General features: G+C 40.0%; 1 protein-coding gene across 8 annotated transcripts in view; it reads left to right on the top strand.

Annotated features, from left to right (window-relative positions):
- DOCK4 (dedicator of cytokinesis 4) overlaps positions 1-24,453 on the top strand; it is a 438,192-nt gene that overhangs the window by 385,393 nt on the left and 28,346 nt on the right. For all 8 annotated transcript variants that reach the window (XM_045495353.1, XM_045495356.1, XM_045495351.1 and 5 more), the window contains 7 exons: positions 701-761; positions 4,688-4,781; positions 12,840-12,988; positions 14,706-14,792; positions 16,571-16,675; positions 22,034-22,175; positions 23,579-23,745. In XM_045495353.1, coding sequence (XP_045351309.1) covers positions 701-761; positions 4,688-4,781; positions 12,840-12,988; positions 14,706-14,792; positions 16,571-16,675; positions 22,034-22,175; positions 23,579-23,745 — 805 coding nt within the window. The remainder of the gene's footprint in view (positions 1-700; positions 762-4,687; positions 4,782-12,839; positions 12,989-14,705; positions 14,793-16,570; positions 16,676-22,033; positions 22,176-23,578; positions 23,746-24,453) is intronic.

The following is a 24,453-nucleotide window of genomic DNA, read 5'->3' as shown; positions in this document are numbered from 1 at the left end:
TAGCTGGTTCTAAGTTTTTGATTTTTTCCCCCTTTTTCCTCCCTTTTGTTTTGGCTGACAGTTCTTTCAAAGTCTTAGTGAATTGAGAAGGTTCTCAGAGTCTCATTAGTAAAGGAATCTTTTTTGGTGTTTAGACTCAGCCGTAGAACCAGGAGATCCATCGATTTTAGGCTGAAGACAGTATAACAGAGAATTGTACAGTCCTGCTTTCTTATGAAAGTCGGGCGGTGTGTGAAATGCACACTGTTATCTTTCATAGATGTAATTTTTTGATTTTTAAATGATCTAAACTGTTAAAGCATGGTATTTTTCTTTTACAAAGGGGAACCCTCATTCTCATTGTTGATGGCCAGGCACCCAGCTGTTTCTCAACCCACTGGAGGGAGGTGTATAAGAACACATCTTCACTCCTTTTTCTCCTAGGGCACCCTGTCTATTGAGAGGGAACATAGTCCTGCAAAGTGAAATTCTCAGCAGAAGCTGGTTCTCAGAAGTATCTGAGCTTCCAACCTCGCCTAAGATCATGCAGCCTGGGGCATTCTCCTGGTCCCCAGAGCCTCTGTCTCAAGGGCAACTCAATGGCAACTTGCAAATTGCCTCCGGTCTCTGACAGTACTTTTCCCAACCCCTTTAAAAGAAGAAACTGTGTTTTCCCCTAGGAAGGAAGTTCCGAGTTCTGACTATTGCTTTTTGTTTTTAGGGACTGCATGAAAATGGGAGAGGTAGATGGCAAAAAGATTGGCTGCACAGTTAGCCTTCTGGTTAGTAAACTATTCCCCCTTTTCCCCTTATATCCTAATGTTTGTTTTTTCATCGAAATGTTGTTTTGTTTGTTCTTAGTTTGCAGTGTGCTTTTATCTGGATGTTTCTTAGAAGAGTTTAGAAAGTGTTTTCAAAAGAAGCACAGCAAGCTTCAGGTTCAATTTAGTCCCAGAAAATTCTCAGCTGCGAACATCGCAGAATGCTCCCACCACATCCCCTACAGCACTGTGAGATCAGAGTGATACCCTGTGTTGTCCTGTGGCCCTACTTTACCATCCAGAAGTTTCTGGTTGCTTTCCTAGAAAAAGGCACAGTATCCCCAGATAAAGGTATCTTTACTTCCGTGTAGATGGTTTCTTCCTGTCCTCCTCCTTATATTCATTTCACATTTTAATGAATATTAGTCATTTCTTCTGTGACCAAAGACAGTTTGTGTTTAACGCACTAATTTTCACTCTCTAGCTTGTTTGCAAATTAAGTTTCTAATACCACTGTTGTTAAGGTTTGAATTATAAGTAGGATGACAGGATAATTTGTCACCCAAACAGGACATTTTTAAGAGTAAAACAAATATTATGTAATAAGGGAAACAGGCTAAACCAGAATTGGCCTGGAATACTAAATTGTATTAAAATATCCTCACCACTAACTATTAAATAGGGTGGTATTCTCACCACAGAGCTAACGAATATCCAGACAGAGACATTCTTTTTTATATACTTTGATATAGGGTATAGTGAGGCTTTTGATAGTTTCCCTTCATCACATTTGAAATACAGGAATATGTGACTGCCTCCAGTTCTAAATTTGTGAGTTCCATGGCTTCTTTTTCTTATGTTGCAGAACAGACAAAACCTCACCAGCTAGTCTAAATCCTTGTACAGACATTCCTGTCCTGACTCTGATTGCCTGAATCGCTCATGTGCCAGGCTGTTCTCTATTTGCCAGCACCTTGGAAATGTTTTTTGCCTCCACTCTCACTCTGTCTTGTTCTAGCTCACTGGCTTTAGTCTTTCCATTCTGTTTTGTTCATTCCCCCTAAAGTCTATCTTCAACACTCAGGACTTGTGCTGTCTTAGGACTGCCTTGTCACTGGTTCCCCTCCTCTGTTTTCTCCCTGCACTGGCCTTCGCCTCTGCACATCTGCCTGCATCCTTCTTTACATTACCCACTGCTCGTTCCTCACTTTGAATTCGTGTATTGCATCTCCACCTCCAGTATCAGTCACTAAAAATAGTGAGACTCAAGAGTCCTCTCTCAGGCCACATCTTGTTGTGCACTTTCTTCCACAGCTTTCTTTTGTCCTCAGACTCAACGGTGACCTCCGGCCATTAGGCCAGACTCTTGAGGTCAGCCCACTTACCTCTCCTCTGAGCTCTCATTTCTAACCTTCAGCATAGTCATCCCTACTTTTAAGTCTCCTCTGCCAGTGTCTTGCCTGCTATTGCCAGCCGTTGCCACGTTTGAGATCCTCAGCCTGAACTGCTTCTGTGTTCCTCTCTGTGCATCCGTGTTTGGGAAGAAGAGCCAAGTGCTCTATAAGCTTTCAGTCTTCTTAGCTCGTCTCTTTAACCCCAGCTTTTCGGCAATACTGGTCACAAAGTCTCATAAATAACCTCGAAGGACAACCTTTACCTTTTTCCAGAAGAATCTCCTTCCCTTGTGTCCATCTTCTTCCACAGTGTCTTCTGTGTGGAGGTAAACAGGTACACGCACAGACTCTAGGTTCATGTCCTCAACTGGCAGAACGGAAGAGATTGTTTCCCTGGATGAAGGAATGAATGCTCTGCCCGAAATGTGTGTAGCCCCCAGTAGGAATGAGCCAGAGATTTAATAAAATCAGGGGCCCCAGCAGGATTTACCTGACACAGAGAATGTAGCCTGCTGGCTTTGCACTGACTAAGAACAGCCTCTATAGAAAATGTTAACATTTTGCAAGCAGTTCTAATTTCAAACTAGCACAAGAATGCTTATTACCAGAGTACCAAATGCGTAACTTTGAAGCTAATCTTTTTAGCTTCTAGTCCATATGGAAAGTGCTTGATGCTTTGTAGCGGTAATATAGTTCTCTTCAGCTACTCACTTTGTCTTAGAGATTTTTCTCAACTCTTTGGAAAGATTATTTCCAGATTGTCTTCCAGAGAACTTTGGCTGCCTTCACAAGATTGAAGTTAAAAGTGTAGTGTTAAATTGGTAAAAATGCGTAATCTTTGACATGACTAATACTAGGAAATGCAATTATTATTTTGTTCTTTGTGTCACAAGTTTTGCCAGACATATATGAAAAATTCTCATCTGCTGACTGGAGAAATTTCTTCTTCTTTTTCTGCTTTTTCTTTTCTTCTTCTTCTTCTTCTTCTTCTTCTTCTTCTTCTTCTTCTTCTTCTTCCTCCTCCTCCTCCTCCTCCTCCTCCTCCTCCTCCTCCTCCTCCTCCTCCTCTTCTTGTTCTTCTTCTTCCTCTCCCTCCCCCTCCCCCTCCCTGTCTTCCTCCTCTTCTTCTTTAAGGAGAATGATTCATTTATAGAGCGATCACTTATTTTGTTCTCAAAGAAAGCTTCTTCTTACCAGAAAGCTATTAGAGCAAATCATCCCTTAATAATTTAAAAAACCCGCTGTGAGGTTGTTAGACTTGTGTTGATGGTACACCAATTCCTGCTAATTAAAATGGTTTGGGTTATAAGACGAGAGATGTGAATCGCATTATTTACTTAGTTTTTTAAAGAATGCCAAGATCTATAGGAGACAAGAGGAAAAGGAGGAGGATAATGGTATAAATTGGAAGGAAAAAATTTTATGATACATTCAACTAAATGTCAGTGCCTCAAGGTTGTAGGAGTTCTCCTATTGAAGAATAGACACCTATTAGGTAGTGGACAGAAAGTACATTTGACAGAAGGTCCTCGGGCTTTAAGCCGAGTACAATTTAAGCAGCCACATTGGCTAGTCTGTTTCATCGCCAGAGCCCTGTCTCGCTAATCAGTTTCAAAGATTTTCAGAATTCCTGGCCTTTCCCCCTTAAAGAAAACCCATCACTCCTTCAGGTCAACAGATTTATCCCCTTATCACTGTTCGTTTTCCTTCTTGCCCATACAAGCTAAGATCAGTCAACAATAGTGATAGTGGTTCAGAAGACTCGAACAGGGATTTTGTAATGTACAGTGATTTGCTAACAAAAAGTGCCCCATTTAGTCTTACAGCATGCTGCTTGTGCTGGAATCGAATGCTATGTACATTTGTGTCCAAGTTTACTAAGTTCAGGGAGGGCTAGTGTACTTTGTACAGTGCACCGAAGGAAGACATGTGGATGTTTATAGCTTATACCTTTCAAAAGCCAACATAATGTGTCCGGGTATACTGAAACTGTAACACAAGTAGGAAACGCAGACTAATACCTTAAAAATAAAGAGCATTTTCATTGACCCTCTTTTACATAATTCCTCAGGAGAAGAAAAAAATGCTTTTACATCATTTTTATTCATCCTTACCAAAGATGTTAGAAAACGTTTTTTTTCTGTAGAGCAAAATATGTTTGAAATCTGAAATTAGCTATCCTTTGAATATCGAAGGTCAAATTTAATAAGCAGATTAATTTGTTATATATTTTAAATATTTTTTTTAGTTGAATAGGCAGTAGAACCATCAAAAACAATATAGAGGGTACAAAAGAAATGTGAATCAGTGGTAGTAACACCCCCCCCCAAGAGTTACCAGCTTATCCAGTAATTGCTAGGTAATGTTTACCACAGAGAGTGTTGCATTAAAACTATAACACTGGGCCTCCTTACTTAATTTTTAACAAGACATTTATATGGAAAAATGTGTCAACTGTCTTGGTTTAAGACACAGACCTTCTATAGAGTGAAAGGCAGCCGTTTGCAGGCCTGACTGTTGAAGAACTATCCACACTTGTTTTCTTTTGTACAGAACTTCTATAAGACTGAACTGAACAAGGAAGAGATGTATATACGCTACATCCACAAACTCTATGATCTGCATCTCAAAGCCCAAAACTTCACAGGTAATTCTGTCTTTTGGCTCAGGCTGGGGGAAGTGGGCTGGACACCGGTGTGTTATACATGGAAGCTCCTTTGCTTTTTAGAATCCGAGCTGAGGACTCAAGCATTTCTACTTTAAAATGGACCTTTTTAGGGGCGCCTGGGTGGCGTAGTCGGTTGAGCGTCCGACTTCAGCCAGGTCACGATCTCGCGGTCCGTGAGTTCGAGCCCCGCGTCGGGCTCTGGGCTGATGGCTCAGAGCCTGGAGCCTGTTTCCGATTCTGTGTCTCCCTCTCTCTCTGCCCCTCCCCCGTTCATGCTCTGTCTCTCTCTGTCCCAAAAATAAATAAACGTCGAAAAAAAAAATTAAAAAAAAAAAAAAATGGACCTTTTTAATTGGATCTGTGTTTCTAAGCACTCCATTTTAATTTGTTTATTGGCTTTTTTTACTATATCTCTTGGTATCGTTTTTTAGAGATTGCTTTTGGGGTTACAAAATACATACCTAACTTGTCAGAGTCTACTTAGAGTTGGTATTTTAGCCATTTCAAATTAAGTAACATTGTGTTGTGGTTGTCCTATGTAGTATCATGTGTGCATATGTGGAAAACCCTATTGGATAATGCCTTAATTTTTACTTTGAACGGTCATAGTTCTTTTTAAAAATTTAAGAACATTAGTCTATCATATTTGCTTATATATTTACTGTTTTTGTTGTTCTTTCTTCATTCATGGAGGTTCTCACTTTCCCCCTGTTACCATTTTCATTCATCCTAAAGAACTTGTCTTCATATTTCTTTTTAAGTACATCTGGTGGTGAAGAATTCTCTTCATTTTCCTTCATCTGGAATGTCTTTATTTTACCTTTATCCCTGAAGGATATGTTTGCTGGATATTAAATTCTAGGTGGACAGTTGTTTTGTTTCAGGACTTTAAAAATGTTGCTCTACTCTCTTCTGGCCTGCATGGTTTTCAGTGAGAGGTCTGCAGTCATTTGTATTCTTTCCCTGTAAATAATGTATAATATTCTCTGGTTGCTTTCAGGACATTATCATTGGTTTCCACTAATTTCTTTAAGATGTATATGGGCATGGCTTTCTTTATCCTGTTTGGGTCCACTGAGTTTCTTGAATTTGTAAACTTATTTCATCCTCCAAATCTGGGAAGTTTTCAGGCATTATTTCCTCAAATATATTTTCTGCACCACTCTTTCTCTTTTGGGACCCCAGTGACATAAATGTTAGGGCTTTGGGTATTGTTCCATAAGCTCTTGGGGCTCTGCTCATGTGTTTTTCATTTTGTCTTCTTTCTTGTTTAAATTAGATAATTTCTGTTGATCCATTTCCAAGTCCATTGACTCTTTTCTGCCATTTCTATTCAGCTACTGAGCCTTCCAGTAAAAGTTTAATTTTTGTTTAATTTTTGCTTTTTTGTGGGTTTTTATTTTGTTTGTTTGTTTTATTTTGTTTTGTAGCTTCAGTTTCGTTGTAGAGAACTTGTATCTTTCTCTTCAAGAGTGTTCACTTTTACTTTAAGGAGCATGGTTACAATAGCTGCTTCATAGTATTTATCTGTAAATCCAACATCTGAATCTTGGGGTTGGCATCTGTTAATTAATTGCCTTTTCCCTTTGAGATGTGTTTAGTTATCCTGTTTCTTTGAATGTCAAGTAATTTTGGGTTCTATCGCAAACATTTTGAATATTATGATACTCTGGGTTCTGTTAAAATCTTCTGGAGAAGATCGACTTTTTTTATTTCAGCAGACAATCGGTCCAGTTAGATTTGAACCTCAAGTCCTGAACCACCTTCTGAAGGTTGTGATTCTGATGTCGGTATAGTTTCTAATGCCTCTACAGTACTATTCTGGTCTCACCAACATGTGTCTCACCCAGGAAGAGCCTGGGAACTGACCAGAGGTCTGTCAGAATCTTCATTATGTTGATTCTGATCTGTTGAATGTACGTGCTTCTTGGGGCACTGTACAACAAATATAAAAATGCCTTTCTCTACATGCCTCCTCTCTGTGATGGTCCTCACATTTCCTACCTCACAGAGATTCCTCTTCCTGGCACTCTTGCTTGCTCGGAACCAATTAGTCAAAGCCAAGCCTTGACCCTCTACACACTGTAATGCACTTCAGACAGTCTGTCTTCCTGGGGACCAGGCAGTGAATGTAAAAAAAATAACCCATCAAAGCCACTACTGCCACTGTGTTTGTCCTCACTGTCCCCACTGCAGGTGTGCACTGTGTTCCTGGGATTCAGAGGAGGGTAGAAGGCTCAAAAGTACTCCATCCCGCAGGAAGATCCTTTCCTCAATCCTCTGACCAGAAGACTTTTGCTTGGAGTTTTTTCTGCCCATTTCCATTTGTAGTTCCAGGAGACAGGACAAGCTAAGCCAGGAGATTAAGAAAGGCAAACAAAAACAAAAACAAAACACAAAAAACAAACAAACAAAACCCACACTATTTTATTGTCATTCTTTGAATATTGATTTTCTTACTTTGCCCACCCCCTTTTATTTACTTGTCAGAATCCTCCAAGACTTGCCTTATATATTGAGCCTAGGTTTTTAGTTACAATCAGGGAAAAGTACAACACAAGGTGCCTACTACATCACAACCAGAATAAGAACCCTTTAACTGGATTTAGGAACTTAAATTTTAGTCTTTTGCCACACTGTTCTTCCCAGGAACTCCTGATTTGTGGCCCCTCCTTCAGCTTTAAAAGAATGCAATCCCGAGGTGCTGGGGTGGCTCAGTCAGTTGAGCATCCGACTCTTGGTTTCACCTCCAGGTCGTGATTTCATGATTCATGAGTTCGAGCCCCGTGTCGGGCTCCATGCTGACTGTGCAGAGCCTGCTTTGGATTTTCTCTCCCCCTCTGTTTGCCCCTCCCCCACTCACTCACACATACGCATGCTTTCTCTCAAAATAATAAACTTTAAAAAAAGCAAAAGAAAGCAATCCTTTCTGTAATGGTGAGTGTGTTGCCAGCATTTAAATAATGCCTCCAGCTACAGTTTCACTCTATCAATTAATAGAAGGTCTGTGTTTAGTCAGTTTACTCAGTGTGGAGACTTTGATGTTATCTTTGGTATCTCTCAGCCTCCCACAAGTAACCATTCACCCATTCACGATGTTCTATTGATTTCCCTTCCTAACAGTCTCTCAAAACCATTTCCTCTTCATTGTTCACCCTCACCCCACTGCCTGAGTTAGGGCTTCATCGGCTCACACCCGGACTGTTTAATTATCACCAGAGTTATTCTCTAGAGCAGGGGGGTGGGGGGGCAGAAAACTACTGCAGACCAGCCACCTGATTTTCTAAAGAAAGTTCTATTAGAACTCAGCCATACTCAATTACTTGGATATTGTCTGTGGCTGCTTATGTGCTACAAAAGGCAGAACTGAGTAGTTGCAACAAAGACCATTGGCCTGCAAGCTAGATTATAAATTAGTCGCTGTCTGGCCCTTTAACAATTTCACCAACCCTTTCTCTAGATGTAACTGTTTTCAATTGATGTCTTCTACAAAAAACAAGTTTAAGCTCTTTACTCAAGGTCCATCGTAATAAAACCAACACCTGTCTATTCAGCCTCATTTTCCCACTTGTACATTCCTTGTCTTCATCCTTAAGGACATGTTCCTTTGCCATCTTTTCCTGGAATTTTTTTCCTTTTCTTTCCCTCAGCCCCTCCATGCTCCACCACCCCTCTCCCATGGGCTGAGTTGATGATTCCAACTCTTTTCCCAGTGCATTTTTTTTCAGATATCCATTAAAGCACTTATCATATTATTTTTATTAATAGTTATATAAGGTGTGTGCGCGTGTGTGTGTGTGTGTGTGTGTACGTACGTACCTAGATAGGCAGGTCGGTAAGTAGGTAGAGGTATCCAGTTGAAAGGTGAATTCCTTGAGGACAGAGATGATGTTTTCTTCTTCTTAGTCTTCTCAGTTTAGTGTGCAGCACTGTGAGGGTTAAAAAAATGCATCACCGATAAATTTACTCAGTTAAATTTAACACCTGCAGAGATTTTTCTTCTTCAGTATCAGTAATTCCTGAGTCACTGAGGAAGCCCCAGTCTTTCTTCACACAGATGTGCTGATGGTTTTGATTAAATAGACTAAGATTTTGCAGGTATGCTGTCTGAGAGTTTCAGTGACCATTTTTAGAGTAGTTAGTAGCCATATTTTGAGAGAAATGGTAAAGCTAGTTCTTACTAGCTATGAAAACCACCTAGTGGACTTGTTTTAAAGTCCATTAAAAAAAGAAATGAGGGAGGGAACTGAGGACAAGCTTTTCCAGCTATGTACTAGACATAGTTTGGTTCTCCAAAACAGAGTCCAGATCTGATTCTATTTTAGAAATGGGAAAATTGTTTTTCTTTAATTTGTTCACTGAACTTGCAGGTTTTATGTTCCCCAAAGTCATAAGAAAGAAGTCCTTTCCCCATGCAACATTTTATTCATCACTTCTCTGTGTTCATTTTTGTGTATCCTTGAAAAAGTGAAAATAATGGGAAAACGTTTCTAACTTTTCTCTTTGTAAGATTCTGTTGAAATGGCCTAACCCTTTGCAGCCTTTTGTGACCATACTCTCCATTCCTAATTCATATCTAGTTTTCTCTTATGTTTTTTTGTCACATATGGTTGTCCTCACTGTATATTTGTCAAGGGGATGGCCCCTGTTTAATTATGCAGTGATGCCTTTTGTTCAAAATTATAAATACTTTTTAGAAGATCGCTGGAAATTTTAGATGTGATTCATTCTTCCCTCTTCAATGCATGATACTGTCTTCTAAAGATGCAGAAGAATAACTATACAACATATTACAATAAAACATCTACAGTTTGCTACTGTGTTTAAAATCAGCCTCAGTAGTCTCCTGTGTTGCTTACGCCTCAAAGGTATATACGTTTTCTTTCATGAAAATTTTCTATAGCTTCCTTTACACACACCATTTACCCCAGATAGACATCATCATTTTCCTGAAGCAGATTCCGAAACAGGTGTAATTTATTTTCACTTCTTTCCGTGTCACCATTCAGTCATTTGTCAGCCTCTCCTGATGGCTTGCCAAACCTGCATGTATTCATTGACTTCCCAGTGGCATACCCACACCTGATTTTCTGCCCATGCCCTGGACTGCCCCAGGGCAAGCATGATTTGGAAAGCAATTTAGGGACTAAAAAGCCATCATTGCCCACCCCTCCCCTGCTTTTACATTTTTTTTATTGTGATAAAATGTAAGTAATATAAAATTTACCATCTTTTTTAAAATAGTTTTTTAAATGTTTTATTGTATTTGAGAGACAGACAGACAGACAGAGAGTGAGTTGGGGAGGGGCAGAGAGAGAGGGGGGCAGACAGAGGATCCAAAGCAGGCTCTGCACTGACAGCAGTGAGCTCGATGTGGGGCTTGATGTCACAAACCACAAGATCATGACCTAAGCCGAGGTTGGATGCTGAACCGACTGAGTCACTCAGGCGCCCCTAACATTTTCCATCTTAACCATTTTGAAGTTTACAACCAGTGGCATTAAATATATTCCCATCTTTATGCTGCCATCACCATTCTCTATCTCCAGACCTTTTTTGTTTGCACACACGGACACTTTGTAACCATTAAATAACTTCCATTTTCCCCCGCACCCCCTCCTCCCCCAGTCCCTGGCATCCACCATTCAACTTTCCATCTCTATGAACTTGACCTTCATTGCCCTTTAAGTCACTCCCCATGGGCAGCTGAAAAGCTTCAACTGCAGGAACGGGTTCACTCGGTCCTTCTCATCCTTTTCACTATAAAAGGATTAATTGCAAGGATATTTTTTGAATGCTCAGGTATTGGGGAGACACAAAAGAAATTTGAGAGACAAAGTGATAATTCCTGAGCTGTATATTAAGAGAAAATAGGAGTTATTCACCAGTGCAGGGGAAGAGCTTGAAGGAATAGTCTGTGAGGGACTGCAGGCGTCAGTCCATGTGGCCAGTGAAGGGAACCATGGATGGTTGACATGATAGGAGCAAAGTGTGTAGACAGAGGAACAAAGACACGCATAGGGCTTTCTTAGGTGCTTGGCGTTTATTATAAGGATAGGTGGGTGATTAAAGATGAGGAAATCATCTCAGGAGGTCTCAGAGAAAACTGGAAAGCTATTCAGATACAGCACAGATCTGACAATCATTATTATTATCATTCTTGTCCCACAAAAAAGCAGTCTTCCGTGGCAACCTACATTGTGGTGATTCAGCTGTTTCTGCATCTGCCACTTAACCCACACCCTTTAGCTGGTGCTCTCTCTGTCCGTGTCACATTCAACTTCCACAAGAATGTGGCCAGTGCCCATTAACAGAAGGTACCTCCATTCCTGTTTGGACAGCTTTCTTGTATGAGCTGACAGTTGGGTCAAGGGGCTCCAACCATGAAGGCTGGAGGCTTCCCAGGAGAAACAGTGGCAAGTTCCTTCTTACTTGTACTATGTGGAGGGACAATGGGGGATGTGAGCTGAGAGGCTGGGAGGGACCAGATCATGGCCAGCCTCCTCTGTGGCTTTCGGAGGCATACATTTATTGTTAGCTACTGACAGTTACTGGCTACTGTGTATCAGGGGAACCATGTGATCCTTCCCCTTAAAAAATCATATTGATAACAGTGTGCAAACTGAACAGAGAGGAATGTGATTCTTCGTTGGTCAGGAAAGCTTCTGCAGTCACCCCTGAAAGCCAGGAGACTGAGGTCACCAAAGATAATTAAAAAGAAAAAATGCCAGAGCCTATGCCTCACAGGACTTCCACATGTAAGAGGCAAAAGAAAAGTGATAGGGACCCAAGCCTTCCTTATTACAACTACATTTTACACACTGAGATGGCCAAGTCATAGTAGTAAGACCACATGCTACTTTAGAGCTTTATGTGTAGTTACTCTTCAGGCAAATCAGTGAAGACCAATAATGACTATTGATACTGTGTTAAAAGTTACTATTACATCTTTTAAGAAACATACGGGGGTGGTAATTAAATTGATTAATAACATAAAGGTTTGTCCATTTTATTCAATTTAATAAATGAATTGGCTATTACAACGTTAGAGGGAAAGAATAGTTATCGTGGTCCTTCGCCAGTGACAGTGGAACCCCATCTGTTTGGTCATATTTAAGACTCATGAAGAGACCTGCAGAATGGCAAGTATTCTATTAAGTGCACTACCTGTCAACTGTTCTGAAGCCTACAGGTCACCGTTTTCATGTGTGTATACAGAATATCACCCTTTACATGTTTTTTTCAAGAAATCCCATATCAAACATGTAATGTCTTCAGTAGCCATTACTGAAGATTTGTGGGGCCAACTGGGGGTCATACCATATAACACATAACAGTCCTCTCTCTCTGTCTCTCTTGTGTCTCTCTGTGTCTCTAGCTCTCTTTCACACACACACACACACACACACACACACACTTCATACTAACACTTCTTCTGCCTGTTCTAATCCCTCTTCTGTTGCTTGATTTTTTTTTCTTCTTTGCACTTAGCTCTTCTCTGGCTTCTTTGCCCTAAATTCTCCCAACACCCTGACCCTACCCTTGAACTCCATTTTCAAATTTTAAAGCCTTCTGTTATCAAGAAGAATTTAGTTACCATTTGTTGTTTCCTAAGCATGCCCTTTGAAAGATGCCCATGGTCTCACCCCAAGGGATTTGCCAGCGAACTTCCTTAGCAATCAAAGGCATGTCTATTTCTTTGAACCATCTCCAATAAGATTTTCTTAACCATTTTTATTAAGCCAGCAGCATACAGGCATTGCAGAAAAAAGGAGGGATAGGAAGAGAAGGCAAGAAAGAGAAAGAAAGAAGTGGGGGAGGGAATGAATACAGGGAGCCGAAAGAGGAAGTACAAATCTCTGATAATTCTATCTTCCAAGGGGAAGCCATCACCTTCTTTTGCATATATTCTGAACATTTTCTTCATTATCATGAAATTCAGAAAATATTTTTTCCATTTTGTTCTAAACCAGCCCCATTCAAGGGGAAGTTGTTTGGGGCCCTGTCTCAATCATTGCCTTCCCACTTGGCTTGCAGAGGCTGCCTATACTCTCCTGTTATACGATGAGCTGTTGGAATGGTCTGACAGGCCCCTTCGGGAGTTCCTGACCTACCCCATGCAAACAGAATGGCAGCGCAAGGAACACCTGCATCTTGCCATCATCCAGAACTTTGACCGAGGCAAAGTAAGTAGCCCTACCCACCTGTGGCCTCACCCAACGTGGTTGTGTTGCTGTCATGTTGCCTTTCATTTCTAGTTTTCTGATGCCCACGTCCTCAAGCCAGGCACCCTCAAATTTTAATATGCATTGAAAACACCCAAGAGTTTGTTAACATGCAGTTTGTTAAGATTTCCAGGTCCCACCTGTAGACATTCTGATTAGGTATGTCTGGCCTGGGGCAGGGGAGTTTGCAACTTTGACAAGGACTCAAGGAGATTCCAATGTGTACGAATTTGGGGCCATGCCTTGAGAAACACTGATCTGGAGGTTTTGACCCCCAGGTATTTTATTCTCTAAAAAACCATGTTACCACTCTTCACCTGCCTTCCCAAATTGGTATGTGTTCTGCCCCATCCCACTTGTTTTGTTTAAAGAATTTTACAGCCTCCCATCATATACTTAGAGATGCCACGGGGTCCTGAAAAACCTCACTGACCTAATGATGTCCTTTAGCACATCACCTCACTCCACCCCGTCTCCCTCTTCAAGGGCTTGCAGTACCCTTTAAAAAACACTTATGAATCTGACCACAGTTGTTTATTGACTTGAACATTTGGATGCTTTGGTGATACGTGTCTTAGATTTAAATCTATCTTCCAAATTGCCAAGGTTAAACAGAAGACTAAAACACGGCTGTCATTCTTGTACAAAATATAATTGCATAATTTCATGCAAGGGAATTGCCTATCTTCCTATATCTTCTCTTTCCTATCTTCCTTTATTATTTATCTAAATATACTGACATATCATTTGTTACATTAATAGCAAGGAAATGCCTTTGTATCCTCCTTCAGTGGAGTTTCCATCTGTAGGATAAGCTGTTATAAAATCTCTGTCCGCTTATCTTGGCCCTTCCAAGGGGTTTGTGCTAGATGTGGCGTTACAGACTGTGGCCCCTGGGTCAAATGGCTCACTGCCTATTTCTGTACCATACACATTCTAAGAATTGCTTTCACATTTTTAAGTGTTTGAAAAGTACCATAAGAAAAAGAATATCTGACCGGTGAAAATTACATGAAATTCACATTTCAGTGTCCATTGATGATCGCTTTATTAGAACACAGACAGGCTTATTCATTGTGGCTGCTTTCGTGCTTTAACAGTGGAGTTGAGTAGTTGTGACAAAGACTGTATGGCCCACAAAGCCTGAATTATTTACTGTCTGGCCTTTTGCAGAAAGTTTGCTGACACTTGGGCTAGACGAAAGAATTTTTGCTTTTCTGCTGGAAATTAACCAGCTGGGTTAGATCCTCACAATTTACAAGTGCAATTGAGCCAAGCACGGAATCCAGCTTGCCAGCTGTGGATAATTGGGCCTTAGGGGTCAGTAGTAATTCCCTCCTTAGCACGGAGGGCCTATTTATTCATCTACTTGGCCATTGTGGAACTGTAGTTATTTCAAGATGATGACTCTGAAATGACACCAGAAAATGATTCTGCACCATATGTTAATGCCTGTTCTGGTGGATCATATTTTCTTACTTCCTAAAGAGTTTTAATAATTTGCATGTTAATTGCATGCTGTTTTCAAGCTTAAAGTTGCAGTGATACTATTAAAGGTAAGTTATAAAGATTAAGAAGTAAGGCTGGATGATCTGAAAGCAGTTACACCTTGACCTCTGGGTGGAAATAAGTAAATGTTGTGGGATCACGAGCATTTATATCATGTATTTGTCCACAGTGTTGGGAGAATGGCATCATCTTGTGCCGGAAGATTGCAGAGCAGTACGAGAGTTACTATGACTACAGAAACCTGAGCAAGATGAGGGTAAGGTGCCTGGATGCATCCTAACCAGGCTATGGCATCCTTTTTTGATTAGCTTTCCAGTATCCTTCTATGAAATTAACTTTGTGATCATCTCGACATGTCTTGCAGAAAGCTTTTTTAAGTCTTCCCTCTGAAACATACTCAGCTATTTATACAGAGAAATAGCAGATGCTTTTGATTAGTGCACAAAAGTGAGCCCTTGATCCATGCACAAACATCAGGTCTGAAATATACAATCAAATCCATGATTAATTCTTTTAGTTTACTGACGAAAATCTCCACACTGTTCAAGAGCTTCTCACTTGTACACAGATCTCTGTAACAATGTACTATTGTTAGTCCCATAATCTGCACAGCAAAACAGTAGAAATGGCTAGCTGACCCATTTGTACATATTTGAGGGCTAAATTGTATAGGTGTCCACTCTAGCCTCAGCAGTATGTTTTATTTGCTACACCTAAACCAAGGTCTTAGTACCCAAGAGCCCAAGGAGTTCAACATTCGGTGTCCCTGAACGAAATGTTTTGTCCCTTCTGTTCTTTTCTGATTCACACAGGTCCCTCTTGCACTGTTAAATCCTTATTCTTCAGAGTCATGAGTGTTTTGTGTCATCTTGTAACACCTCAGCTCTTCAGGGTTTCTAAAATGGGAAGCAGATTATGATGTTCCCTTTTAATTCTGAGGTAGCAGTTGAAGAGATGATATTGTAAACCTTTAACAGCCTGCAAAATCCCATACCCCACAAGTAACTCACTCAACCTGCAGAAACTGGCCCTGTACTACTGGTGTAGTATTTCGTGTCAGTAGTTCATCACTATTTCTCCTAACATGAAGACCAAAGAGAAAAAACCTTGTTTTAACTTCAGTCCATCATGCTGGCTGGCTCTGGCAGGCACTGCAGTTTTATAGAAAAACGTCGCTGTGCTTCTCTTGGCATACTGTCCCTGTAACAGAAGCGAGGTTACAATGTTTACCCAGGAGAGCCCTTGGGTATCATAGTCACTAAGATTTTTATAAACCCAAAGCATTACACTTCATGCCAACTGCTCTTTGGGGTGCTGTTACTGGGGGGCAGAGGAAGGGGGGAAGTTTTCAAGTGCAATATTAGTCTTTCTCTATAAACCCTGGGGATGATAATACCATGGAAGGAAAACTATAAGCTTTATGTGCTTCATAGTTCCAACATTGTCAGAGACACACTTAAGAGCTTTCAGACCAGACAGCACTTTGCACTATGGGTCTCCTTTGGTTTGGTTTATCCCTGTCCAACCTGTGAAAGGTTGCACCTTCCAAATGTCCTGAATTACTGTGACCAAGGAGAACCAGATCCACAGGTGAGTACATCCAGCATGAGAATTCTCCAGAATGGTTTGGCCTCTAGTAGTTCATTTTTTTTTTAATTCATGTCACTTGATATTTAATTGTGAAGATAATATTTTCTTGATGGACCTTGTGCTTAGAAATTATTTTCTCTGGTGAGAACATGTAATAATATTTGATTCTTAAAAGCAGGGTCAGAAAGCTATAGCCTATGGGCCTGGCACAACTGAGGGGTTGTGATAGACCATATGGCCTGCAAAGCCTAGAATATTTATTCTCTGTCCATTTACAGCATAAGTTTGCTGATCCCTGCCTTAAAGCATAAAAAGGGAGTGAAATCTTCTTTTCTGCAAACTATAGTGAAGTTCTCCTTTATATAGAAGAAACACCCTCTTTTATAAACAAGTAGAGCTGAAAGATGAGATAAAATTATTAGAACCTCTCCTTTGCTTTGCTAGATGATGGAAGCCTCTTTGTATGACAAAATCATGGACCAGCAACGTCTTGAACCAGAGTTCTTCAGAGTTGGATTTTATGGGAAAAAATTTCCATTTTTCTTAAGAGTAAGTTAATACACTATTTAATTTGCTTTTATACTTCCAATATAGATACCCCAGTCAAGAAAATCAAGATGTTAATGACATTTTGTCCTTTTAGGACCATAATATCAAGAGATTTTTGTCTAACTTTTTAGTTTGTAGACAGTGTACTAAATCTAGACTACCGTGTTTTGAATAATTCACCAAATTATCAAACATTTCTTTGACTTTTCATCCTAAATTTCTAAGGTGACTATATTTTATGAGTAGTCTTTGCTAATTATAGTTGTTCCCCTGTGTGATTGACATTTACTGCTCTGTTTAGTCTGTGATTTCCACGTAGCTTGCACTAGAGAAAAATGGCGGGGCACTGCAGATGACCATAAACCCTGCAGACCTATGTCCTCTAGAAACTCCTTCCAGAATCATGGGAAGAGCCCAGTTACCGCTTTTGTGAAAAGGGTAAATGTCACTCAACCAAGAGATCCCATTTATTGCTAGGATAAACTCTTTCCACCAAGGAAAATCTTCCAGATATTCCAAGGTACCTAGTGGATCATAAAATATTTGACTCTGTTCTTACCATCGTTCACATTGTGCCAAGTTGTATCTTACGTGCTTGAAGACTTATTTAATACTTGAGTGCGTAACATATACTCACTTACATAAAAACATTGGTTGGGAGAGGAAAGGTTCCTACCCCAGGCAACTGAGAAGTATCTGGAATAATTTGTAGATTGAGTGAATTCATTACAAACTTTAAATCCTCGCATACAAGTACTTTGGTATTTGTGTTGCCCTGAATCTTGCTTTAACTACCAGCACCTATGAATGAACATAGGATAGGGGTACTTGAAGGATAATGGAGAGGAGAAAGATTGGATTTCATTGTTTGCTTAAAAATCATTAACTTATCTGCCTTTTATAATCAAAGTTTTATATGTATTTATTTATTCATATACTTATATATAAAGTTTATATATATACGTAGACACCAAATAGGGATATAGGTATAGATTCCAAAATATCCAAGCACCACAGGCAAAAATTCATTTTAGTATTAAATGGAACAAACATAGAAATGACAGGTTGATTGAAATGACCGAATATTTTGGTGCCACGCAGACGCAAGTAAAATCTCCTTGTCGGGTTCAAAAGGAACCAACGTGATGGTGTACGTGGTCCAAAGGCTGACTCTGCAGATGGACCTATGGGCAGAGGAAAGCTTGATTCTGGATCAAAACCAGAGACAGGTTTAGAATACTTCCTGACTTTGAAAGACTGTTTTAAACATGGACATACTAGGCACAGGACTGTGATCAGCACCCCGCTGCCAAGTGCAGGTAGCCCGGATCCAGGTAGTGAGCAGAAGTGTGGACATTCTAGAATTGTGAGCAGTGCAGGGGCTGGAGACCCCACAGGAGGGTCCAGACATGACTCTGGTGCCACAGACCCCCTTCTTCTCTCAGCTTAAAATCAAGTGAAGTAAAAGATTACATTTTCTTCCACATCCTACTCAGGGCTAATCAATCCATTACATACAGTGGGTACAGAGTTTACAGATCATAATATTTTAGATGGCCTTCAAAAGTGTTTTCATTTCTTTTAAAGATCAGAAGGGAAAAATGACCTGTTTTCGTGGAAGAAAATGTTATATATTAAATTGTATATTATACATTAGATTATTAGGTATATATTTGTCCTCATACCAAATCAGTCTCTCAGTATGATTTTTGATACTGTTTTATAGAGAAAGAGGCCCACAAAAGTCATATTGTGGCCCTGATCAAATTCTGAGTGCAGGTAGCAAGTACACTCAATGTGTATCTAGTAAATAAAACTGTGATAAATAAAAGTGTAAAGTTTAAAAAAAAATAGAAGTAGTTTAGGAGCCACAATTTTAAAAGGACTTTAGCAAATTAGAATACTGAATTGGCTAATAGAAAAAATTTTGTTAGGAATTTAATTAGAATAAATCAACCTATGTTATTAGTCTTTTCAAAACAGCTTTTCTTGGAGCACCTGGGTGGCTCAGTCACTTGAGTGTCCAACTTCAGCTCAGGTCATGATCTCATGGCTTGTGAGTTCGAGCCCCACATCGGGCTCTGTGCTGACAGCTCAGAGCCAGGAGCCTGCTTTGGATTCTGTGTCTCCCTCTCTCTCTACCACTTGCCCACTTATACTCTTGTATCTCTCTCTCAAAAATAAATAAGGACTTTTAAAAAAAATTTTTTTAAAAAAACAAAACAAAAAAACAGGTTTTCTAGGTATAGATGATATTTTCTTCAAAATGAAAGAGAAGGGTTACCCTCTATTGGTTTCTAAAAGGAACCACACCCTTCAGAATCATGGGGCTGGACCTCTTTTTACGAAATCAGATTCCAGTCTGTCCTTCAATTTAAAAACATGCAAATTTCAACATTAAAAATTTCCTCTTCATGGGGGTGCCTGGGTGGCTCAGTTGGTTAAGCATCCAACTTTGGCTCATGTCATGATCTCATGGTTCATGCGTTTGAGCCCTGCGCTGACAGCACGGAGCCTGGAGCCTACTTTGGATTCTGTGTCTCCCTGTCTCTCTACCCCTCTGTCACTCATGGTCTGTCTGTCTGTCTGTCTGTCTGTCTCTCTCTCTCTCTCTCTCTCTCTCTCCCTCTCAAAAATAAATAAACACTAAAAATTTTTTTTACATAAATAAAAAGTTCCTCTTTGTGATCATTTTCAAGATAATTTTTCAAGTTGAAATAAATTAATACATTTATATAAGTGTACGATTTAAGTAGTTTTTACCCTCTTGGAAAATGGGTTCTTTATTGGCAATTTCTTTATGCACAGAATATCTCTGCATAGTGATTTGGAAAGAATAACTGAGATCAAGGATGAGAGAGACATTTGCTTTTCATTGTATGTCCTGTACTGTTTGGGATTTTTTTTCTTTTTTTTTAACCATTGGTGTGTATTTCCTTTTCAAAAGAAAAAGACAATGAAAAAATTTTTTTTAAGTATTAACAAAGGTAACCTAGCAATTCGACTCCTGGGTATATACTCAAGAGAAAATATATGTCTACACAAAGACCTATACACAAATGTTCATAGCAGCATTATTCATTATTGCATAAAAGTGGAAGCAGCCCAAACGTCTGTTAGCCTATAGATAGAAAAACATACGGTATATTCATACAATGGAATGTTGAGCAGTAAGAAGGGAATAAAGTACTGTTACATGGTACAAAGTGGTTCAGCCACTTTGTAGCATATATTAAGTAGAAGAAGCCAGTCACAAAACACTACATGTTGTATGATTCCATTTATATGAAATGTCCAGAATAGGCAAATCCACAGAAACAGAAAGTAGATTAGTGGTTGCCAGGGGCTGAGGTGGGGGATAGGGGTGCAGGGGCAGAGGAAACGAGGAATGACTGCTAATGGATATGAGTTTCTCTACAAGGTAATGAAAATGTTCTCAAATTCAACAGTGGTGATAGTTGCTCTGTGCATATACTAAAAACCTTCAAAGGGGTGTATTTTATGGTATGTGAACTATATCTCAAAGCTGTGATGAAAAAAGTATTGATTGGAGAAATGTTTAATTCTTTTTTATTTCCTGACAACTCCAATATCAGATGCCAAGTTTATTTTTATTTCAGAATGACCTTTTAACACCATTAAATGATTATATGCTTAGAATAACCCCTGATTTTACAACCTGCTCTAAGATTTAAGCATTGCTTTAAAAATGTTGCAGTTACTAGAACAGTCAGATACTTACTTTGGGACTTCTGTAATATGCAGGAATATATATCATATATATAGTCTTATTTTATCAAGCAAATTTGTTATCTTTTGAATAGAATTAAAAAAAATAGTATCAGAAAGTATACTTTGTTTTATCTAGAAAGTTTTAAATATGGGATTGATAGTTACCTAGTCCTGATTTCTAGGTAGTCTGTCTTAGCCTGTATTACCAAAGGATTGTGATTTATTTGGAGGTTTGTGAAGAATTGTGGCAGGTTTTCAGAGCCGATTCCCTGCTCTTTTTTCTGCTTGCTTCCACCTGCCTTTTCTCAGCTGCAACCCTGAGCCCCCTGCCCCCTGCCCCCTGGTTTCTGACTTCCTCCAGGTGACTCAGAGTTCTTCCTTAGGGCATTTTGTGTAATTATAAGAACCTCTGAGAACCTTGGGCCTTAGCTCCCCAAGACCATGAACCACGCCCTCTTTCTCTTAAAGATCTTCAGGGCATGTCACCTACAACCTTTCGTGGTCCCCATAGCTGCTAGGAGTTTTTTCTGGATGTGTCAGCCATGTTCTGTGGAGACAGAGCTCAGGCCTTGGTCTCACACCTGAGTTTGAATCTAATACACATGGCCAAAGTACATAAAGATCTTGATCCGTGGTTCCCAATTATAAAATGGGGCAGGATGTGGGAATGACCCCCTCACGTTTGTTGGGGTTAAATAAGATATATGCAGAGTACCTAGTCAGTGACTGTTTTCAATAGTTGTAACTTCATTATTATTCACCTGTCAGGAAGAGTTCCCTCATATCTAACCTGACTTCAAAGGTGCTTTCCAGAAACCTGCCCATCTTTCCAGCTCTTTAGACTACCTCAAGGATAACCTTCACCATTTTTTGCCTGAATAAGAGACAGTCCCAGCCCACAGAGTGCTTCTATATCTTGTAAAAGAAAACAAACAAAAAACAAAACAAAACAAAATAACGTCCAACATTTAGCAAGGCCCTAAAAATCCTAAGTCTTATCTTGGGCCAGTTAACAAGACTCTCGGCTACAGGAAGCCAAGCCCAGTTTGTTACGGCAGGGAAGTTTCCCATTCCGGCCCTGCTGAGAGCAGGAATACAGATGGTGATAATCTTCCTTTTTTCCACGTAGTAATCCAGTGTTGAGGATCAGGTGTGGATCTCTGTGGCCTTTATTAAAAAAATGCATTAACGCGCATTTTTGGAGATTGCATTTACTTTCTTTTCCTCCAAATTGAGAATTCACCCACCAAACTCTGATATCCAGCTTATCAAAAAAAAAAAAAAAAAATCTTTAACACATGTGCTCATTAGCATTCAGAGAGAACATGATTGCTTTGTTTTATACTTCGGTGCTCTGAGAATCAGATGCCTCTTTGCACCTCATGCACACAAGCTTGGCACATACTACTGAGTCTTATCAAAAGCAGTAGAAAGTGAAGCTCATGATCCTTGCCCTGCATTTTTCATATCTGGGCAAATTTTTCAGACTGTTGTTGTTGTTGTGACAGTCTATTGATGTGAGGTATATGCTCCCTTACTGCCAGTGCCCTATTTTTTGGCTTCTCTCTGTAATTAATGCACTCGATTATATGGCTCTAATTTCTTTTTTTTTTATTTCTCCTGCAGAATAAGGAGTTTGTGTGTCGAGGGCATGACTACGAAAGGCTGGAGGCCTTCCAACAGAGAATGCTGAATGAGTTCCCCCACGCCATCGCCATGCAGCACGCCAATCAGCCTGATGAGACCATCTTCCAGGCGGAAGCTCAGTGTATCCACACCTAGGAGGGGCTGCAGTGAGTGCAGTTAGAGCCGCTGGCCGTTAGCCGCAGCGCATTTTCGTGCAAGGCTGTTCAGCCTCTGGCCCCCTCTGCCATAGCCATGTTCTCACTCTCTCTCCTTCTCATCACCTTGATGTCAGCTTAGCTCCTTCTGAACAGAATGTTCTGGTTATTATCACAATGTCAGTTGAAAGGAAATCCCTTAAGGATTCTGGTAAAGAATTTTTTCCTTTCAATTAAAACTTTTCTGTGTCTCAAACCTGCTTTTAAAGCTCCTTTTAGTGATCTCCCTTAGAATAATTTTCCTCCAACATATCCTGTGGAAACTGCTTCAGTTCGAGGAAATGATAGTGTTATATTTACTGGCACATATCATTCACCCCCTTTTCCTGTGATACTTTTATTCTGGAAGGAAGGAAACAAGGTACCTTAGTGTCTTTGGGGGAACTCTTAGCCATGGCATCCTGGACAGCCTTTAGTGATTGCTGTGTAATTGAAACTCCCATTGTCTAAATACAAGCAATCCAAATGAAATTACACAGGCATTAGAGACAAAGGGAATTCACCCCAGCACTCCTGTGTGATGGCTTCTGTCTTCCTGAAACTTATGTTCATAAAGAAGACAAGAAACTCCCACTGATAATTATGGATACCATTTCAAAGTAGAAAATAAAATGCAATAGAAGCAAGAAATTCCATAAGGGAAAAGATTTTGCTGTCCTTCTTAGGATGAAAAGAGAAGAAGGTGTAAAACATACAAGTAAATATGATACCCCTCTAATGTAAGTTTTTAAATATCAACTACACCAACAACACTCTGCTTATCAGTAGAAGATTTGGGAGAGTGATAGCTTAAGTGTGGGAAGGCTGGAGACACAGAGCATCACACAGGTAAATATAAATCACTGTCACAACGGGTTCCTGTCTTTGGTCATGGTTGCATGGGTATTTATACATTATTATACAAACAAATTAAGAGGGGGCATGCATAGACTAAGGATAAGAGTGTCTCTTAAACAAGGATTACAGTTAATGTAATTCTAAGTACCTAAGATCCAAGCCATAGCCACTCATCCCCACCAAAAAAAAAAAAAAAAGAAAGAAAGAAAGAAAGAAAACCAAATCAGTGATAAATAAATTCACAAGTTATAGACATTTTAAACAGATACCTTGTCAGAATCACCTACCTAAAACTAGTTCAAGGCCTGCAGTTTGAGAAATGATTTGTTGTCAACTGAGTTCTTGGCACCTTCCTAGCAATTTTTAAAATGATTTCGAACCAATGGAAACACCAGATTGTTACCCATCCTCTTCTCTCTGCCACAGCTCAGCTCAAGCCAGATTTCCACCGAGTTTGCCAAGTTGGGTTTCCTCCTTGACTCTTTAATCCTAGATTTACAGATATATGCTGTTACTCCCATTCCGGAGAGCCAGGAGGTCCTGCAGAGAGAGGGTGTTCCGGACAACATCAAAAGTTTCTATAAAGTGAATCATATCTGGAAATTCCGCTATGACAGACCATTTCACAAGGGCACCAAAGATAAAGAGAATGAATTCAAGGTATCGTGCAGTTCTATTACATGTGGTTTCCTGTGAGAATCTTGGGACAAGCCACTTGATAAATATTTACTCAGAATAGAGTCAGGTGATAGAACCAGAAGGGAAGAGAAATCATTTAGTCTTGTTGATCTCAAATTCTTCTGTGTATCAGATTGAGTCAGAAATCAGAGTCAGGAATCCTGACTCAGTAGGTCTGAGAGGAAGCCCTGGAAGCAGCTTTTTTTGTGACCGTGCCGGTAGTCCTCAGACCAGCCTCGGAGATGTCATGATTGAGCTCAGCCCTCTCATTCATTCATACGGAACCAACTGTGGGGACCTCAGAATATTTGTTCTGAGATACCACAGACCACAGTGAGTGAAGAATGCTTAATAGGGGAAAAGAAGATTCGGAGACTGGGAGCAGCAGAAAATTTCTGTGTGATCTTCTGCTTTTTCTTGTTAGAATGATGTGTCATTAGGACTTGTGAGAAGACACAGGATAAAAGCAAACCATAGACTCCTTGCATGTGCCAGTCCGTTGTGAGTAGTTGCAATATGCCTTACCGTCCAGAGCTCCCTCTGGCTGTCTCTCAGCTCCACAGGGGGAAAGGGGCAGGATGGTCCCACAGACACATTATAGTCTCCTCTTTCCTTGACACTGACAAGGCAAGACCAGATAGATCTCTGTTAGTCACTATTTCCCCCCATACAAAGAATGCAAAACAAACC

The sequence above is a fragment of the Leopardus geoffroyi genome, chromosome A2, assembly GCF_018350155.1.
Source record: "Leopardus geoffroyi isolate Oge1 chromosome A2, O.geoffroyi_Oge1_pat1.0, whole genome shotgun sequence".
Taxonomy (NCBI): Eukaryota; Metazoa; Chordata; class Mammalia; order Carnivora; family Felidae; genus Leopardus; species Leopardus geoffroyi.
Note: the sequence above shows the minus strand (reverse complement) of the source record. Positions and strands in the feature narration are given on the sequence as shown.